General features: G+C 45.5%; 1 protein-coding gene across 1 annotated transcript in view; it reads right to left on the reverse strand.

Moving 5' to 3' along the window:
- Window positions 1-15,922, reverse strand: part of LOC119457490 (uncharacterized) — a 70,610-nt gene that overhangs the window by 37,987 nt on the left and 16,701 nt on the right. Inside the window, exons 6-8 of the mRNA XM_049670879.1 lie at window positions 14,190-14,306; window positions 11,398-11,455; window positions 6,142-6,234 (exon numbers count right to left, since the gene is read on the reverse strand). Coding sequence (XP_049526836.1) covers window positions 6,142-6,234; window positions 11,398-11,455; window positions 14,190-14,306 — 268 coding nt within the window. The remainder of the gene's footprint in view (window positions 1-6,141; window positions 6,235-11,397; window positions 11,456-14,189; window positions 14,307-15,922) is intronic.

Genomic DNA, 15,922 nt, shown 5'->3' on the forward strand with positions numbered 1-15,922 from the left:
AAGATGGGCCATTGTCAATCTTGTTGTCACAGCTGCTGCTGTCATCGCCTCTGCCGCACAATGCCCCCGTCTGTTGCGGCGTTGTGCCCCATCGGAGATCTCTTCGCATAACGACCTAATGGGAGGTGACCAATGGCCAACGGTTGATAACAAGTCAGGAAATAGTCGGCAGCCGATTTAGTCAGCCAGACAAGCGAGGGCCAAGGTCTGCTCATGCCTGGCGATTGATCACTTCAGCAGAAGGTCAGGCCTCTTGCTTGGCCCAACGTCTTCGGGTGACAGGGGGCCATATGCTGCTGCCGCAGATCGGTAAATGAGCATGCACCAATCTCATTACAAGGTCGGGGGCTAGTTCACACCATTCATGAACGTTTTCATTTATTTCCAAACTTATACAATTTTTCAATTGCATAAGTTCGCAAATAAAAAACGTTCCCCGTGGCCAGATTCGAACACTGTACCATCTACATGAAGACCAATACTCTAACCATCATGCCACGGACACGTACCTCCGGCGTGCAAGCTAGTGCGTCGAGATGCTGGTACATGATTTAAATAGGGTCGCAAAACATCATCTGAGACCTGAAAGGCACGTAGGTCGTAATGCGAGGTCAGAAAAACCTTGTTTTAAGGTGCGAGGCCAACACTTTCCTTGGCACGGGGGAAATAGCATATATCAAAATAAACTGGCAGTATATTGGGTGAATTCTTCATGAGATTAGTCTCTGGAGATTTCTAAGCTTTGTTTCTTTGAATTTTAATGCCAAACTTCATTTTTGTACTTTATTTTACTGTGCTACAGTGGCGGATGCAACTGGAGTGCGAAACCGCTTGGCAGAAGCGGTGGCTGGATCAGTTAGCCAGCATGCCAGCATCATAGACACTTCTGTTCTTTTGTCGCTCCGTGCTGTTATTCTCTTCCATTGAAAACGCAAGTACTCTTGAATGAAAAATACATGTTCGAGTGTTAGCAAACAAAGTAAAATTCTCATTTGCCCGAGGGGGAAGGTCACACGCGTCATCCTATTGTAGCCGAGCTGGAGACGCCAGTGTAAACGTTGCTTCCGTGTTCTTCCAGTGTAGGACTGTTCCTGAAACACATGCACTTTAGCTCCTCAGCATCTGAAATGTAGGATAATGTGGCCTGGCAGTTCGACATAAACGATTCCTAATGCTGTTTTACTTCTTGATTTTCGGAGTGCTTGTACAGCAAACCACTCCGAAGTCTCATTGCAAGGTGTGAGCTCCGCTCTGACGCGCTGGATCTTCGGCACCCAAGATAAAAAGATGGGCAATGCTCTCAGAGGTGGCAGGCAGCATGCAGGCAGGACCATTATAGCAGGGCGCAACTAACTGACTTGGCTTAGGTTTACTGAACTGATTTTTGATGTTATCAGTGTATAGACTTTTTACAGTACATATATCGACCAATATTTTATATTTAGTGGTGCTTTCAAGGCAGCGTCCCTACCATATATAATGTGTTTCCCTATTTATGCAGTACAGTTTTTAGTCTAGTCACATGCAATAAAACATGTCAACCCGCTTGACTGCTTCCACCACGTATGGTTTACATATTTTGTTGAATAAATGGATGAAAAGCATTCACTGAATTTTGTACTTGTGTGTGCTGACTTTACACTAGTGTGCATGTGCGGTTGGGTTACAAACACAAATAAAAAACAAATACATATATAAAACGAACGACCTACCAAATTTTGCTAATTACCACCGGGCCAAACGTGGTCCTGCAGTGGCTAACAGTTGGCCAGGTTAGTCATTCATGTCGGTCAATTTGAGGCCAGTGTCAATTCCCAAATGTGGACCACGCTTTGCAGCTGACCTTGGGCCGAGCTTGGCCAGGGACCTCGGGCCAATGTTGTGCCGAGCACTTTGGTGCCATTGTGGAGGCAGCACTATCTGCACTCAGAAACTCCTCCATCGAAGCACCACGTATTTCATCGTCAGTAGCGACATGCTGTCAGCGGCTTCCACCGTGTTGGTTTCACCCATGGGGGTTTCGTCCTGGCGCACAAAGTCCGCCTTTTCCGTTCATCGGCATGGCCACTGCTTCTAGCCTTCATGATCGTGGCGCTCCCAGTTTTTATAATCGTCGATATCACTGACTGCGCAAGCTTGTACTTCTTCAAGTCTTGGAAAATTTGCAGCTTCGTCTTAAGCGACACAGCGTTGCGCTTTGTCGGCACACCTACCGCTGCTTCCACAGCGCATTTCCGAGCTCGCTGAGAGAGAGAGAAAGATTGTAAAGGGAGTGCAGGCATCGCTTGCATATCGCTTTCTCATTTTTTTTTATTCCCCCCCCCCCCTTCTCTTCTATGGACGCTTGCACGATTGCCGGTGACGCGAAGCTGTTGGCGCCGTCTTGTGCATGCTGCGTCAACTTGCAATGCTCTCTATAGCTTTCCCAATCAGCGCGCGGGTGGGACGCGCTGCGTGGTAATAGCGGCAGATATGAACTCGCGTACGCAATCTTTTTTGCCCCAATCCCGGTTAAGGGCAACTTAGGAACGCAAATTTCATGATTATTCTGCATGAAAAACGCCGCCCAGAAGTAAATTTTCAATCCTTATATCCGATAAGCAGTGAATAACACATCGTCACATATGGGTTTTTTTTCTCCATAGCCCTAATGCATAAGTTGATACTCTTAAGTCAACCCATCGTTATAACCGATATATCGTCATATGTGGTATCATTATAAGTGGTCTGCACTGTACCAATTTTCTCCAGAGATTTTTGAAAGATGGCCTTTATGAATAGTTATGCAAAAAAATGGCGCTTTCCCACAGAAAACGAGAATGTTTGAAAGGGCGGCTGCTAGAAGTGCTGTTCGGCAATGTCGCTAATTCCTGGACTCTGTTGATGCCTGGACCAACTGCACTCAATTTCATAGGTGACAATTTTTTGCCTGAACGGCAAACCACTGTGAAATGACTTTTCTTTCTGCATTTGTTGCAGGTTGCTTGACATGCAGGACATTTGGAAATGGACCGGAAGACCATCCGCAAAATCCACAATGCGAAGACGTACTTGCACTGCTTGCACGTATGGAAGTTGCGATACGTGCCTGCTGCTGTGGGTGGTACCGCATGACCTCCATTGCATCAATGTTTATCGCTGCGGGATGCACTATTGTCACTGGCGAGCCCACTGAAAGATCTGCCCATCCTTTTCTACGTCTTCATCCTGGCAAACATAAATGAGCGCTTCCTCTAACGTGAACTTCGGATAGCAGCAAAATAAAATGGTGGCAAACCAATCGCTCTTCTACATTCCGTGAAGAGTAATTGCAATGCTTCACCATGTTCAAGAACACGTCAGCCGACTCGCCCGACTGTTGAACATTGCACCCTCGCACAGCTTGTTGGTGGGGTGTACGAAGTACCCATCAGGGTTGCCACTGAGTTTTGAGTCAATGTCGCCAGACGACGAGCAAAAAGTCGCCAAAAGTAGCCATTTTTCTTTTAATTTCGCCAAAAACGTCACCACACCAGATGTGTATGGCAATACCTATTAATAAATGCTTCCAATTTTGTACAACCCCGTAGAATACAGTACCATCCAAAACCCTGAAATTATATTGACATTTTTCAATGCCAGTTGCATCGCCCGCTTCACAATGGGAGTGCTTGGTACGCGTGGTACGCCATCTAACTAGCCGTTAGATGGCGCCGTAATGCCACGACACGTATATGGCTTAGAGTTACTGTATTCAGCTCCAGTAACTCTAAGGACATGTAAAGACGTGTCCGCCCGTTTCAAAGGGAGAAGCCCCATCACCATCGGCTCCACCGTGCTAAAATATCCATGAAATCTCCACTGTCCACACGTGTCTATCTGATGCGTCTGAGGCATATAATAAATGAACTGGTAAACAATGTAAATTGTCTTAAGCAATTGTTTTTATTGCACGCACGCAAGGTAAACAATTGAGAATGTCACTTTTATTGCATACACACACCGTGTATCAGCCTCTCAGCCGTAAATATCCGCCCATGACCGCGAAGCGCTTTCTTGGTTTCATAGGAGGACCACTAATGAGATATACTGCAAGCCCCAGAATAGTTTGCAGTCATTTTGCAAAGCACTTCCTCCGTAACCCCGTAGTTTGACGATGTCTTTTGCTTCAGACGCTGGCCAAACTTGATCCTTAAGATGGACTCCAAAAGGTCCATCTTCATCTTATTACGAAGTTCCATTTTGGTCAACATTACATGAGAAAAGACTCTCTCCGCTTCGGCATTTGAGATCGGAAGTGTCAGGATCCTGATGGCTCCAGCGGCGAGTGCTGGGAAGGGACATACACCAGCAGCGTTTATTACTGGTGGGTCTAAAACCATGAAAACTAGAGAGAATGTTGTCGCCCGTTTGCTTGGAAAACACTGAGCTTAAAACCCATAACTCGATCGAGACCTTAGCCGAAAATTGCCAGAAATTCGCCATGTCGCCATTCATAATTTTTTATCGCCACGGGCCTCTCAAATTCGCCAATTTGGCGAAAAGTAGCCACCAGTGGCAACCCTGGTACCCATCGAGCTTGCCAATAATGACGCTGTACATTGCAGTCTTGGCTGCACGCTTGAAATGAAAATAAAATGTTCGACGTGTTGGTTCTCCAGCAGTAATGCAGCGTCCCGATGCGAATTTCTTTGTTGGCAGGGTGGAGGCCCATTGGAAAACAGTAGTCGCTGAACTGTTGACATCTTTGCCGTGCCACCGGGTTTTCAGTCAAACTACGGCGCTGTTTGTTTTGTTTTTTGTTATTTTGTATGTTTGCATCTAACCATTTTCCCACCTACCTTGGTAACTGGATAGTCAGTGATCGAATGGGTAGCGTATTAAGCTGCTCTGCTGAGGTAACAGAGTTCGAAACCAACCATCGGACCAACTTGGGTCACCGAGTCAAGAGTGGCAACGTGAATGTACGTGCCGCTGTTTAACGAACCTCTTTGACGCTGCCACGGGTCACTGTAGACACTGGACTGGGAAGGTACTGCTGTTCGAACAAACACTTTGACGCCGACTTGGAGTACCGAGTATGTGCCACTCTACAATGACGAAACATCCCTTAAATTTCTCTGATGCCGAGTGGAAACAAGCCCACGTCACAAGTGTTCCTCAAGGATAGCAACCCGACACATTAGCAGGCTGCGCCACAAACGCACTGGGTATATGCCGCTTTTCAATGCACGCCTTTCACGCAAACGCTTTAGCAAGCTGTGCCATTAATGCACTGGGTACGTGCCACGTTACAATGAACTTCTCGCCAGCTTGGGTCACTGAGTATGTGCCACTGAGTGTGCGGCCACGCTTCTCATCTCAGAGGACATGTGCAGACTTCTTGGCAGTGCCACTAGATGGTGCAGCATGTCCAGAAAGAAGCGAGAGAGAGGACAGTCCGCCTGCTCATGTATCTCAGCACCATGCATTTCGCAGGCCATGCACAGTTTTCACGGCAGCAGCTCTCGATGACCCCGAGTGTTCTTGGGGAAGCACGACAGAGGAGTACGACAGCTGCAGTACATGCCTCATACATAACTCGTTTTGATGGTGGCTATACTCATTCTATGCTAACGCATTATCGTAGATGGTTATCATGAGATGGGTTCTGCTGCAATATTTTATTCCAAGTATATATACACTACCCAATATTGTCACTCGATGGTGCCGTCTGGTGGCGCATTAATACTATGTTAGTGGCGCAAATGTGTTTTAAACAAAGCATACTACTACTAGAGATCACTGATTTCTTTCGTAAATAAAAGGTGATGCTTCCAGAGGTGCTCCTACTCTTTTCATAATCAAGTATGTTCTTCTGTTTACCACTTTCTCGAGCTCACATTTAATTTAATTCAAATTCAGTGAGTGCCTCCGTGAAATTCCAATAAACAAGCTTTTACTGAACTGAGAAAAGCTTTTTATTTATTCTTTTATTGCAATGTAACTGCTCAAATGCAAAGCGCACTTAGCACAATACTTCCCCCATAACCGATGCTGTCTTAGCATTAGACCAGATTTTTACTCCAAGAGAATGTAATATCACCAGTAATATGAAATGTGCACTTAGTAATGTCAGCTCAGCCTGTTCAACCTGGTCTCTTCAGCCTGAATAACGTTCACCTGAAGAAGCAGATGGTACTTGAGAATCCTCTGCACAGGCTTGAGCAGGTAGGATCCCAGTGGCAGGCTGTGGTGAAGTGACGTCTGGCGAGCCTGCACAAGATTGAAACAAATGTGTCTTCTATCCCCTTTGCCAACAAAAGAAAAGCCCAGATTTACAGAGCACTCAGCCTAATCTGTATTTTGAAACCATGCCACCCCTGAACACAAAAAGAATCATGAGGCAAAAAAAAAGTTTCGTCTGTGATACATCTGGCTTTCTTTGCTTTGTCCATACAACTTGCCATTGATGTTGTTGAAATAAAAAACAAAATCTAAACTTCACGCTTGCAGTTCTATAACGTGTACATGCAGTTAAACCTCGATATAATGAACTTCCAATATAACAAAATTTTCAATATAATAAAGCATAACTTTTCGTAACTTTTTGTCCCTAGAACACCAATTATTTAGAACCTCAATATAACAAACTATGTTTTTACACTATTTCAATATAACAAAGTTTTACTGCCGCCACAAAGAAATACCAAGACAATAAATGGAAACATGTTCCATGTTAAGTCCAAGTGCAATAAGATCCTATCACACCCGAGGCACCGTATGCTTTGTGTGCAAATGAAAGCGTGCGAGGGTGAGGCAAGAAGGATGGTGGCTTGATGAGGGCAGTCTTCCTGCACGAGCAAGAGGATACGGGGGGAAGGGGTGCGAGCTCGTGGTAACGCGATCAAGCGTGTGCGATGGGGGTGGGGGGCAGGTTAGTGTGCATCTCGTTTTCTAGCATGGCCGTGGCAGCACATGGCTGGCAGTGTGGCTGAGTGGATACGCACCACCCGCCCTGTTTTAAAGATAATCTGCCACGTGTGCAAAGAGAGGGCATGCTGAGATGGCATACATGGCCTAATGTGTGCTGTCTTCCCGCGCATTTAGTACTGGAGGTTGTGTAATCTTGAGCTTTGGAGACATGTTAAAGCAAGAAGCAGACAGGCATTCGCTCCCCCACTGCGGGCGATTTTCATGACAGTGTTGTCCCACTGGAGGCGATGCTATCAGCCGCGGAAGCTGAGTGGATGCGAAAGCATGGCTGACTTCACTTAATTGGTACAGCCGACGTGATGATATCGTCAATACGGCATGAAACGGTATGTTTCATCGCCAACTCTCAAATCAAACAAAATTACTTTTTCTTCTCATTCAAGTCTTCATTTTTTAATTGCCCGATAATTCGAAATATTTTGTGGTCCCTTCTGTGTAAGAAAAATGGATTGGCGACTGTACTTATTTGTATAAAGAGTCAAATTTCAATAGAAAATAATTTCTATATAACAAAACAAATTGCCGATTTTACTGACTTCGTTATACACTCGAATCCCGGTACAACGAAATTCACAAGACACGCGAAAAATTTCGTTGTGAAGGAACTTCGTTGACACGAAATTAGTATGTATATACATACGCCAAACGGCAAAGTCGCGGACGAAACCGGAACCATCGTCCGGGAAATCTTCGCGATGGCGTGGGTGCAAAGATTTAGACGTACCGAAAGTGGTCAATAAAGTGTCAAATTCACGAGAGACTGCATTTCGCGTCGCTGTTACAGCATTTTTCGTACATTGCGTCCGACGCCTAACCCAACGCACGTGCCCGGCCGATCGCAAAACACTCATTTTGCGGTACATGCATCGTCGCAACGAAGCGGTTTGAATTATCACAATTTCATTGCATATTTATGACAAAGTTGGCAAACTTAGCAAGCTTGCGCTTACCGAAAGTTTTATTTCCAGAAGTGGGTCAGCCTGGATTTCTTACGCTTCACGGCAAGCAAAGGCGTTACGCAAGTCTCACGGTCCGTTAAGAGAGCCATCGCAATGTCATTGTCGTGGGCTCTGATAACTTTAAGATGAGGTCAAAAGCATCCATTACTATAAGGTACTTTCAAAGCAGTCACCGGAGTCGATGTCTAGCGGTTTGTCATTTTCCCCAGACGACGAGACGTTGGCATCATGTTGACAATAGCGGCTGCGGCGCGGCCGCCGTATCTTGAAAGCAATCTGCACTGTGCACAAAGTGCGCGCCCCCGCGGTCCTCATCTTAAAAGGGATCTGCGATGTGGGCAAAGTGCAACTAGTGCCAGTAGAGTCGTGTGCGCTGTGCTTTCGACGTTCAGTTCGCGTTGAAGCGAGAGACGGCACAGAGGTCAATTCACTCACTGCTATTGCCGCGCCTTCTCATTCTAGCGTGTTGACACCGAGTTTCCACGGTCGTCGAGCGAGACGTGTTCATGTTTACCTGTGCGCACATGACACCATGCTTAGTAATTAAGTTAGTAAGAGAATGTTTACAAGTTTATACGGCCAATAAAACTGTAATCGTTAGTTCATATAGCTGTCTACTAATCTGCTATCGCAATCGATGCTTCGCCTTTCGGGCGAAACTGCTAACTTTTTTCCTTCAGCTTTCTGCCTCGGCGATCATATGTGCCTTCTCGAGAGAGAGAAATTTACGCTGCTTCGTTGGTGTAGCCATTTCGACCAGACACACACCACAGAAAACGGCGGCGATTGTGGTGATCCCGTGCAGTCTCGCGCAGGCGCGTGATGACCACGCGGGGCTAAGGATTGCAGTGGCGTAAATAAGTACTCTGAAGTTCATTTCGTTCGCGAAAAAGTCGTTCAAGCGGACATACGATCGTCACAGCTTTGGAAGGGCCTTCTAATTTGACTACTCGGTAGTTCCAATTTCAATTCAGTCCCAGTTTCGTTCTCAAAAAGTTCGTTGAAGCGGAAATACCGAATAAAACGCCTTCGTTATGAAGATACTTTTTTTGTATTACTTTCTATGGGCAGCTGACGGGGAATCGGAAAAGTTTCATTGTGGTGGAAATTTCGTTGTATCAGCATTCATTGTAGGGGGATTCGACTGTAATTTAACTGTATAATATTGTGCTGTACAACTATGCCAGGCATTGCATTCTCAGAAACGCTGCAAACTCAGTCAATAAAAATGGTGCTGCCACAAACTTCCTCACCAGAATGAAATGAAAACAGTGGAGTGTATGCCTTTCGGTATGTGCTACGCCACCTAACCCCGACTGCCGTAAACTGCTGCAGATGCTTGGTTAAGTAATAGCTTTCGAGGCTTCACATCGTGCTCTTGTATTCCCAGCTATCACACGGGTTATTAGCACTTTGTGAACTTGCCAGCAAAGATCCTGCAGGCTTCTGCTTTTGTGCACTTGTTGCTGGAAAGAAATAGCCTTTTCTGGCGTTGCTGTTAGGAGATATGTGTGTCCACATGCATCCATTGAAAAGCCTTGTACAAGGGGGGACCCAAAAATAACCAAACCTTTTCGGAATAAACATTTTTACTCCCTTTCAAGACAAAAAAAAATAATAATAATAGTTGCCTTCGAAGTAGTCTCTTTAAGCTGCAATGCACTTATCAATTCGTTTTTTCCACTGTTCGATGCATCCTAGGAACTCTTCGTTTGTGATGCTGTAGAATGCCACCTCTGAAGATGCTTTTACGACCAGTACATATCAGAACACTGCCCCTTCAAATTTCGTTTGATCCTGGGAAATAAAAAAAAAAGTTGCAGGGTGCCAGGACCAGGGGATAGGGTGGGTTGGGAATGACTGTCCGTTGCTGCGATGCTGCCAATGCCCGCTCAGCGAGGCAGTGTGTGCATTGTCATGATGAAGGCACCACTCACCACTGATCTAGTCACTTCCTTCGGATGTCCTCTCACAGGCGCCTTAAAGCTCCTGGGTAAATTTATTGATTACAGTAGCCGACGAAGTTTAGGATTCCAAAAATTCGGACTCGTTGGATATTCCGGACCTCATAGATGTACCGGCAGAATTCCCATAGAGCTAATGCATTTTCGTGACCGATTTTTCGGACGAATCTAGGTGCCAATATTCGATTTTACGGACTAAATCGCTCTCTCCTAGCCACGCTACCTGATCTTGGAGGCCGCCGTGTTGGATTTTCCGCTGGCTTGGCCGCGCTTGGCTTCCAGTGCCCTCCTGTATAGCCTTCAAGATTAGTAGATGTACACTATCCTCTTGTCTCCGAGGCCATGCCCGCTCTTCCTTGGCCGACAAAACGTTGCAAAAAGCAGCACTTGCTTTCTTTCTGTTTTTTTGGGGGGGGTCAGCTCGGCACTATCGTCATATCACTTAAGCGGAAACAGTTTTTAAGTTTTGGTTGCGCCGTACGCTGTGTGCAGGTGAAAGCTTGCGAGAGTCAGCTGGCAACCGCAATTTAATCTCACGCACGCGAGAGAGGAAGGCGGCCGGAGGCTCGCGCGGACGGCACGGGGAGAAGGCGGCGGAGACGGTGGGAAGTTGAATTCAGCTCTTGCAGCTGCTGCCGACGGAGCTGCCGCGCAGGCACCGTATCTTGAAAGCGATCTGCTATGTGGCGGAAGTGTGCGCCCGCGATCTACGACGGGTACAAAGGGCGTGCGCCGAGTGCCAGTAGCTTCGCATGCGCCGTTTTTTTTTTTTGTTTTTTTTTTCTACGCTCGCATTGAAGCGAGAGAATAGACAGCGCGAAGGTCAATTTGCCTGCGGTCATCAAGCGAGATGTGTTCATGTAACCTGTGCACGCGTGACACTGTGCTTATTTAGTTAGTAAGCGCATATTTACAGCTTTATACGGCCAATAAAACCAACATCCTTACTTCGTATCGCTGTCTATTAATTTGCTATCGCAATCGATGCTCCGCCTTTTGCACGAAACTGCAACATTTTTCTTAAGCCGCCCCAAGCCTCGTAATTTTTTTCTATTGGGGGGGGGGGGGGGGGGCGAGTTTTTCGGACTGTTCGGTTTTTCGGACTGCTCAATTTTTCAGACTAATTTTCAGTCCCCGCGAAGTCCGGAAAACCAGTCAGCTACTGTAACCATCTGTCCAGCTGGGACGAACTCAATGGACAATGCCCCGGACACCGGAAAAGGCGATCAGTATTTTTTAGACGTTTGAGCAAACATGTCTTGCTTTTTGGGTCGTACTGATTCGTGGGGATTCCACTGACTTCAAGCCCGTTTGGTTTCTGGGTCGCTGCCGTAGCGCCAACTCTCATGTAGTGTTATCACTTGCAACAGAAAATCTGGTTCTGAACTGATTTCATTTTTTCGTTCTTGTTCCCCTGTCAGGCAGTCTGGGCGATGTAATAAGGAAGTAATGGACTTAATGCAGCCACTGTTTACTTGCAATGCAGGAAAAGATAGGATAGTAAAGATGAAAACACTTGCCTTGAATATCTCCGCTGTCTCTGCTTTACCAACTAGCTCTGTCAGGGTTGAAACCATCCTGCAAAAAATTATTTCCAGCTCATGAAACTCGAACTGAAATACTGGAACTCACTGACTGCGTACCAAACAAGACCAATGAAGCTACAGCATCTTTATCAGGTGTTAAATGCACACAAAAGCATATGCACCGGTATCTGACCAAACTTCATTCAAATTCTTGCAATTTTCACCTTGACATTTTGCTTGTTTCTCCCACAGCAAGCATCAAATTAGACAGCCTTTCAGCTCAAAAGTGGCACAACACAGATAAGCAGGCTAACTTACAAGAGTGCAAATTTTACAGCTGATATTGCAAAATTGTGCTGCTTTTGCTGCCGTTCCCTCTGTCCGCGTCTCGTTATCGTTTCAATCGGTCCTGTCGACGCCGCCGAACCTTGTAACAACAGAGGCGACCGCGGCCACGGAGCACAAGAAGTGTTCCGTGGCGCACGCAACACTGCATGGGTCTCTACGATTCATGAATCGAGTTATTCAAATGTTCACTATTCTATTAGGTGATACAGATCAACCTATTTATAACATGCTTCAAAGTTTGATTAACAGCACAAGGACACCAGAGGAAGAGAGAACAGAGCGCTGACTTCCAACAGTTTATTTTCTTTTCAGAAAGCATTGCTATATATATACAGCAGAACCCCGCTGTTACATTCCCGGGTGCTGCGTTTTCCTGGCTGTTACGTCGTTCTCGGCCGGTCCCTGCACAGCTCCCATAGAACCCAATGCATTGGTAACCCCGCTGTTACGTCACAACTGTGGGACCGTTCCCGCATCATACGTTGCGAACTGCTATCCCGCACCGGCCCGAGCGGCCATTTTGACTTTTCATGTCGCATGGCTTGGTGGCTTGACGATGGCATTGGCCGCCCAAAGTGCCGGGGGCGAGACCTATGACATATTTTCAGTTTCCGCCAGCAGAAGTATGGCCTTTGAGATCCCTATTTGCTATCTAAAGATGGTGTCTATGACACGTTGTGGCCCAAAAATTAGTTTTGGCACATAGACGTTCCGTATAAAGTCCAAGGGCGATAACGCCGTCGCTGCGCGCCGCATGTGCGAGTAAAAGCATGCAACGGGAGCCGACGACCGCGTCTAAATCTCATGCGCGCAAGAAAGAAAAGCAGGGAGGGAGCACACCTTCTTCCGTTGCGCTCGAGGCACAGGCGAGGGAGTGAGGGGGGGAGGAAGCGATAGCAAGCGGCGTTGTACTCTAGCATCAAATGCATACTGCGCGGCGGTGCGCGGGCTGTATCTTGAAAGCGATCTGTGTTGGGGGCAGAGTCTAGGCAATGTAGCTGCGTTGACAGCTCGTAGCGTTGTGCGTGCTGTGTGTTCTCGGTGCTCAGTTTGCATTGAAGCGATAAAAAACAGCACGAAAGTCATTTCGCTCGCCGCTGCAGCGGCGTTTCCTCACGCCAGGCGTTTGACAGCGCGTGTCCACGCTCACTGAGTGTGATGTGTTCATGTTTGCCTGTGGGCGCTGACACCATGCTTGTTAACATAGTTTATAAGCGAATGTTGACAAGTTTATACGGACGATAAAACTACTATCCTTACATTGTATAGCTGTCTACTAATTTGCTATTGCAATCGATGCTTTGGCTTTCGGGCGAAACTTACCCTTTCAGGGTCAATACCGTACATGTACGGCCTCCGCGAACACCCTCAAAATGGTCAATGGCATACATGTACGTTATCGCTTGTACATTTAAAAAGCGCGCCTCTTTTTATCACTTTTTCGCTTGGTATGTGCTGCCACTTGACGGGAACACGTGAAATTTTTTACTTGCGCCAATGCCTCTCCATTCGTTTTTTTTTTTGTTTATGGCAACGGCGCGTCGGCTATCGCTTGCGCATCTGCGTGCGCGCGCGTGCGGCACCGGCAGCAAGTTACAGTTTTCTCCTGCAGCGGATCCCACTTGTTGCACGCGCTAAACTGATGGCTATCTGGTTTCAAATCTCTCAAAGGGTGACCGCTTGTTACTCGATCGTTTATCGCCCACCGCGGCGCAATTGCACCTGTTCCCAGGCAGGCGCGTATATACACAAACGATGCTGCCGTTCTTGCGTTTCCGTTTTTGGAGACCACAAAAGCTCTGCACCTTGTTGGCGATAAGACGAAGGCTTCTCACTTGTTTCGGTTTCCGGACGTGCACACAACCATTTCTCAGTGCGCTTATCTTCTTATTCATGAAAAAACATTGTGTATTTTACAACACAAACAATTTTTTCCTCACTTTACTGTCATTTTTAAAAAATTACGACTATATTTTTTCGAAATAGGTTGTTTCGAAGAAATTAAATTAACGAAAAAAAAAATCGACCCTGCGGGGTCGCATTTGGCGAAAAAATTCTAACCTCAAAGGGTTAAAGGAGCTGACCATTATTCAACACATATTCGACCTTTGCCCAAAGCGCACTCTTTAAAGCAACTCTTGAACTCAACCAGACTGACTTAAGCCTACACTGCCTACACACAGATGGCTTAAATGTAAATTTTACTTTGGCTAGCTACCTAACGCATAAAGAAAGGTTTGCTTTGAAGCTTTTGAGTTTTGCACATATATTGTGATGCATCCACTCTTACTTCAAATGTAAATTTTACACACAGGCTGGTTCGTATGTACACTATATTTACAGCAGACTTTTTATGTGGTGAAAAAAGTTTTATACTTGACCTTGTATGTATGACATGCTTCACGCTACCCTCATGCGAATACTGATGTGCTGCTCACGTTGGATAACTTGTGCAGAACTCTGTGTATACAGAAAAGCCACTGCTGTTGGCCACAAAGCACCGAGCGATGGACACCGGGTCAAAGCCACACTTTTCGAGCTGCTCCAGGAACCCACTGCAGGAAAAAGAGAAGTAGTCAAATAATTCACCTGCTGGCCTACTACAGTCCCCATCTGATTAATTCGACACTGAAAATTCAAAAAGAAATTTTTTATGCGTAAGTATTCTTTGGCGGGTACCCCAGCAAAATCTGTCCATAACGTGAAAAGTGTCACACCCTTTATCTGCAAAATAAATGCATAATTGGCGAAGACATTTAATCATTATAATAGCGTAAATGTAGATTATTGGTAGCTTTAGCATCGAGAAGGAAAGAATGGAAAATGAAAAAATAAATAAATAAAAGAAACATAAAATGAAAGAGAAAAGAGAAGTGGAATCTCGTTGATACGACCTTCACAGGAACCAGAAAATAAAGCGTATCATCCGAAAATCGTATCATCCAACCAAATTGTATTATCGGGAAAACAAAAGAAACGTATTATCCCAAAAAACGTATTATGCAGAATCGTATCAACGAGATTCCACTGTAACCCTCCTCGTCATGCAACCTTGAAAGCTTACTTTCTGCATCACTGGTGTGTGTGCAAAGAAGCCTGCTTTGGGATTGCGGAGTATAAAGAATGATGGAATAGCTGATTGGTAGATTTGATAACAGAGTAATAGTAGATGATTGGTAGCCTTAAAAAAATGGTGGCGTCACCGTGCTCACGTCGTAACGTAAAATGAAAATAAATAAAAAGAAAATACTGTGTACTCGGACCAGCACAGAAGAGAAAGAAAAGATGATGAAGATGAAGCAGCTACAGCGACACAGGAACAGCGAGACATTCAACGCTAAGGAGAAGCAGGTTCCCAGCCTCCACAGAAGAAATGCAGGTAGCCTGATTCACACAAAAAAAAATTAAAAAAAAAATGTACAGAATGCAGGAATAAAAGAAGATAGTAATCCCATGATTTTATAGAATGGAATTGTGTTTGGAACGTTCTGATATGGTCTAAGCAGGATAGACATGATAGACATGACAGCAAGAAAAATGCTACAGAAATTCTGACAATTGTCTACTAATGCGCAAGCATTCTTTAGTACCGGAAAAGCGATGGGTAGACATGCATAAACTCGGAAAAGCAAGAAAGCAAAAGCGAAGTAACAGCCGAGCTAAAGAATCCTTATGCATTAGTAGACAATTTTCAGAACTTCTGTAGCATATTTTTAATTGATGAATTTTACATGCCAAAAACACAATCTGATTATGAGGCACGCTGTAGTGAAGGACTCCAAATTAATTTCAACCACCTGAGGTTTCTTAAGTTGCACCCAAATCCAAGTACATAAGCGTTTTCACATTCCCATAATAATTTGGACATGTTTGATTATTCGAATAGCTTTGCAGCGCCGCGACTTGTTTCATAGATGACCAAAATTTTGGAAGCATTTCAAGCATGCCGTTCAACAATTGGGACTCCGCCTGCACGACCACTTGGCCACCGAGTCAAGCAGAAAGAGCAATTTTCTTGTTTCGATACATCACAGGTGCCATTTAAAAATCAAATGTAGCGAAGTCTAGTCAATCCAGTTGTCACCAACCATGCCAAAACCACGGGAAGCCAAGCTAAGTCACTAAGTTGTGAAGGCTAGCAAAGGCTACATTGGCAGTTTGTCATTTACAT

This window comes from Dermacentor silvarum, chromosome 7, assembly GCF_013339745.2.
Source record: "Dermacentor silvarum isolate Dsil-2018 chromosome 7, BIME_Dsil_1.4, whole genome shotgun sequence".
NCBI lineage: Eukaryota > Metazoa > Arthropoda > Arachnida > Ixodida > Ixodidae > Dermacentor > Dermacentor silvarum.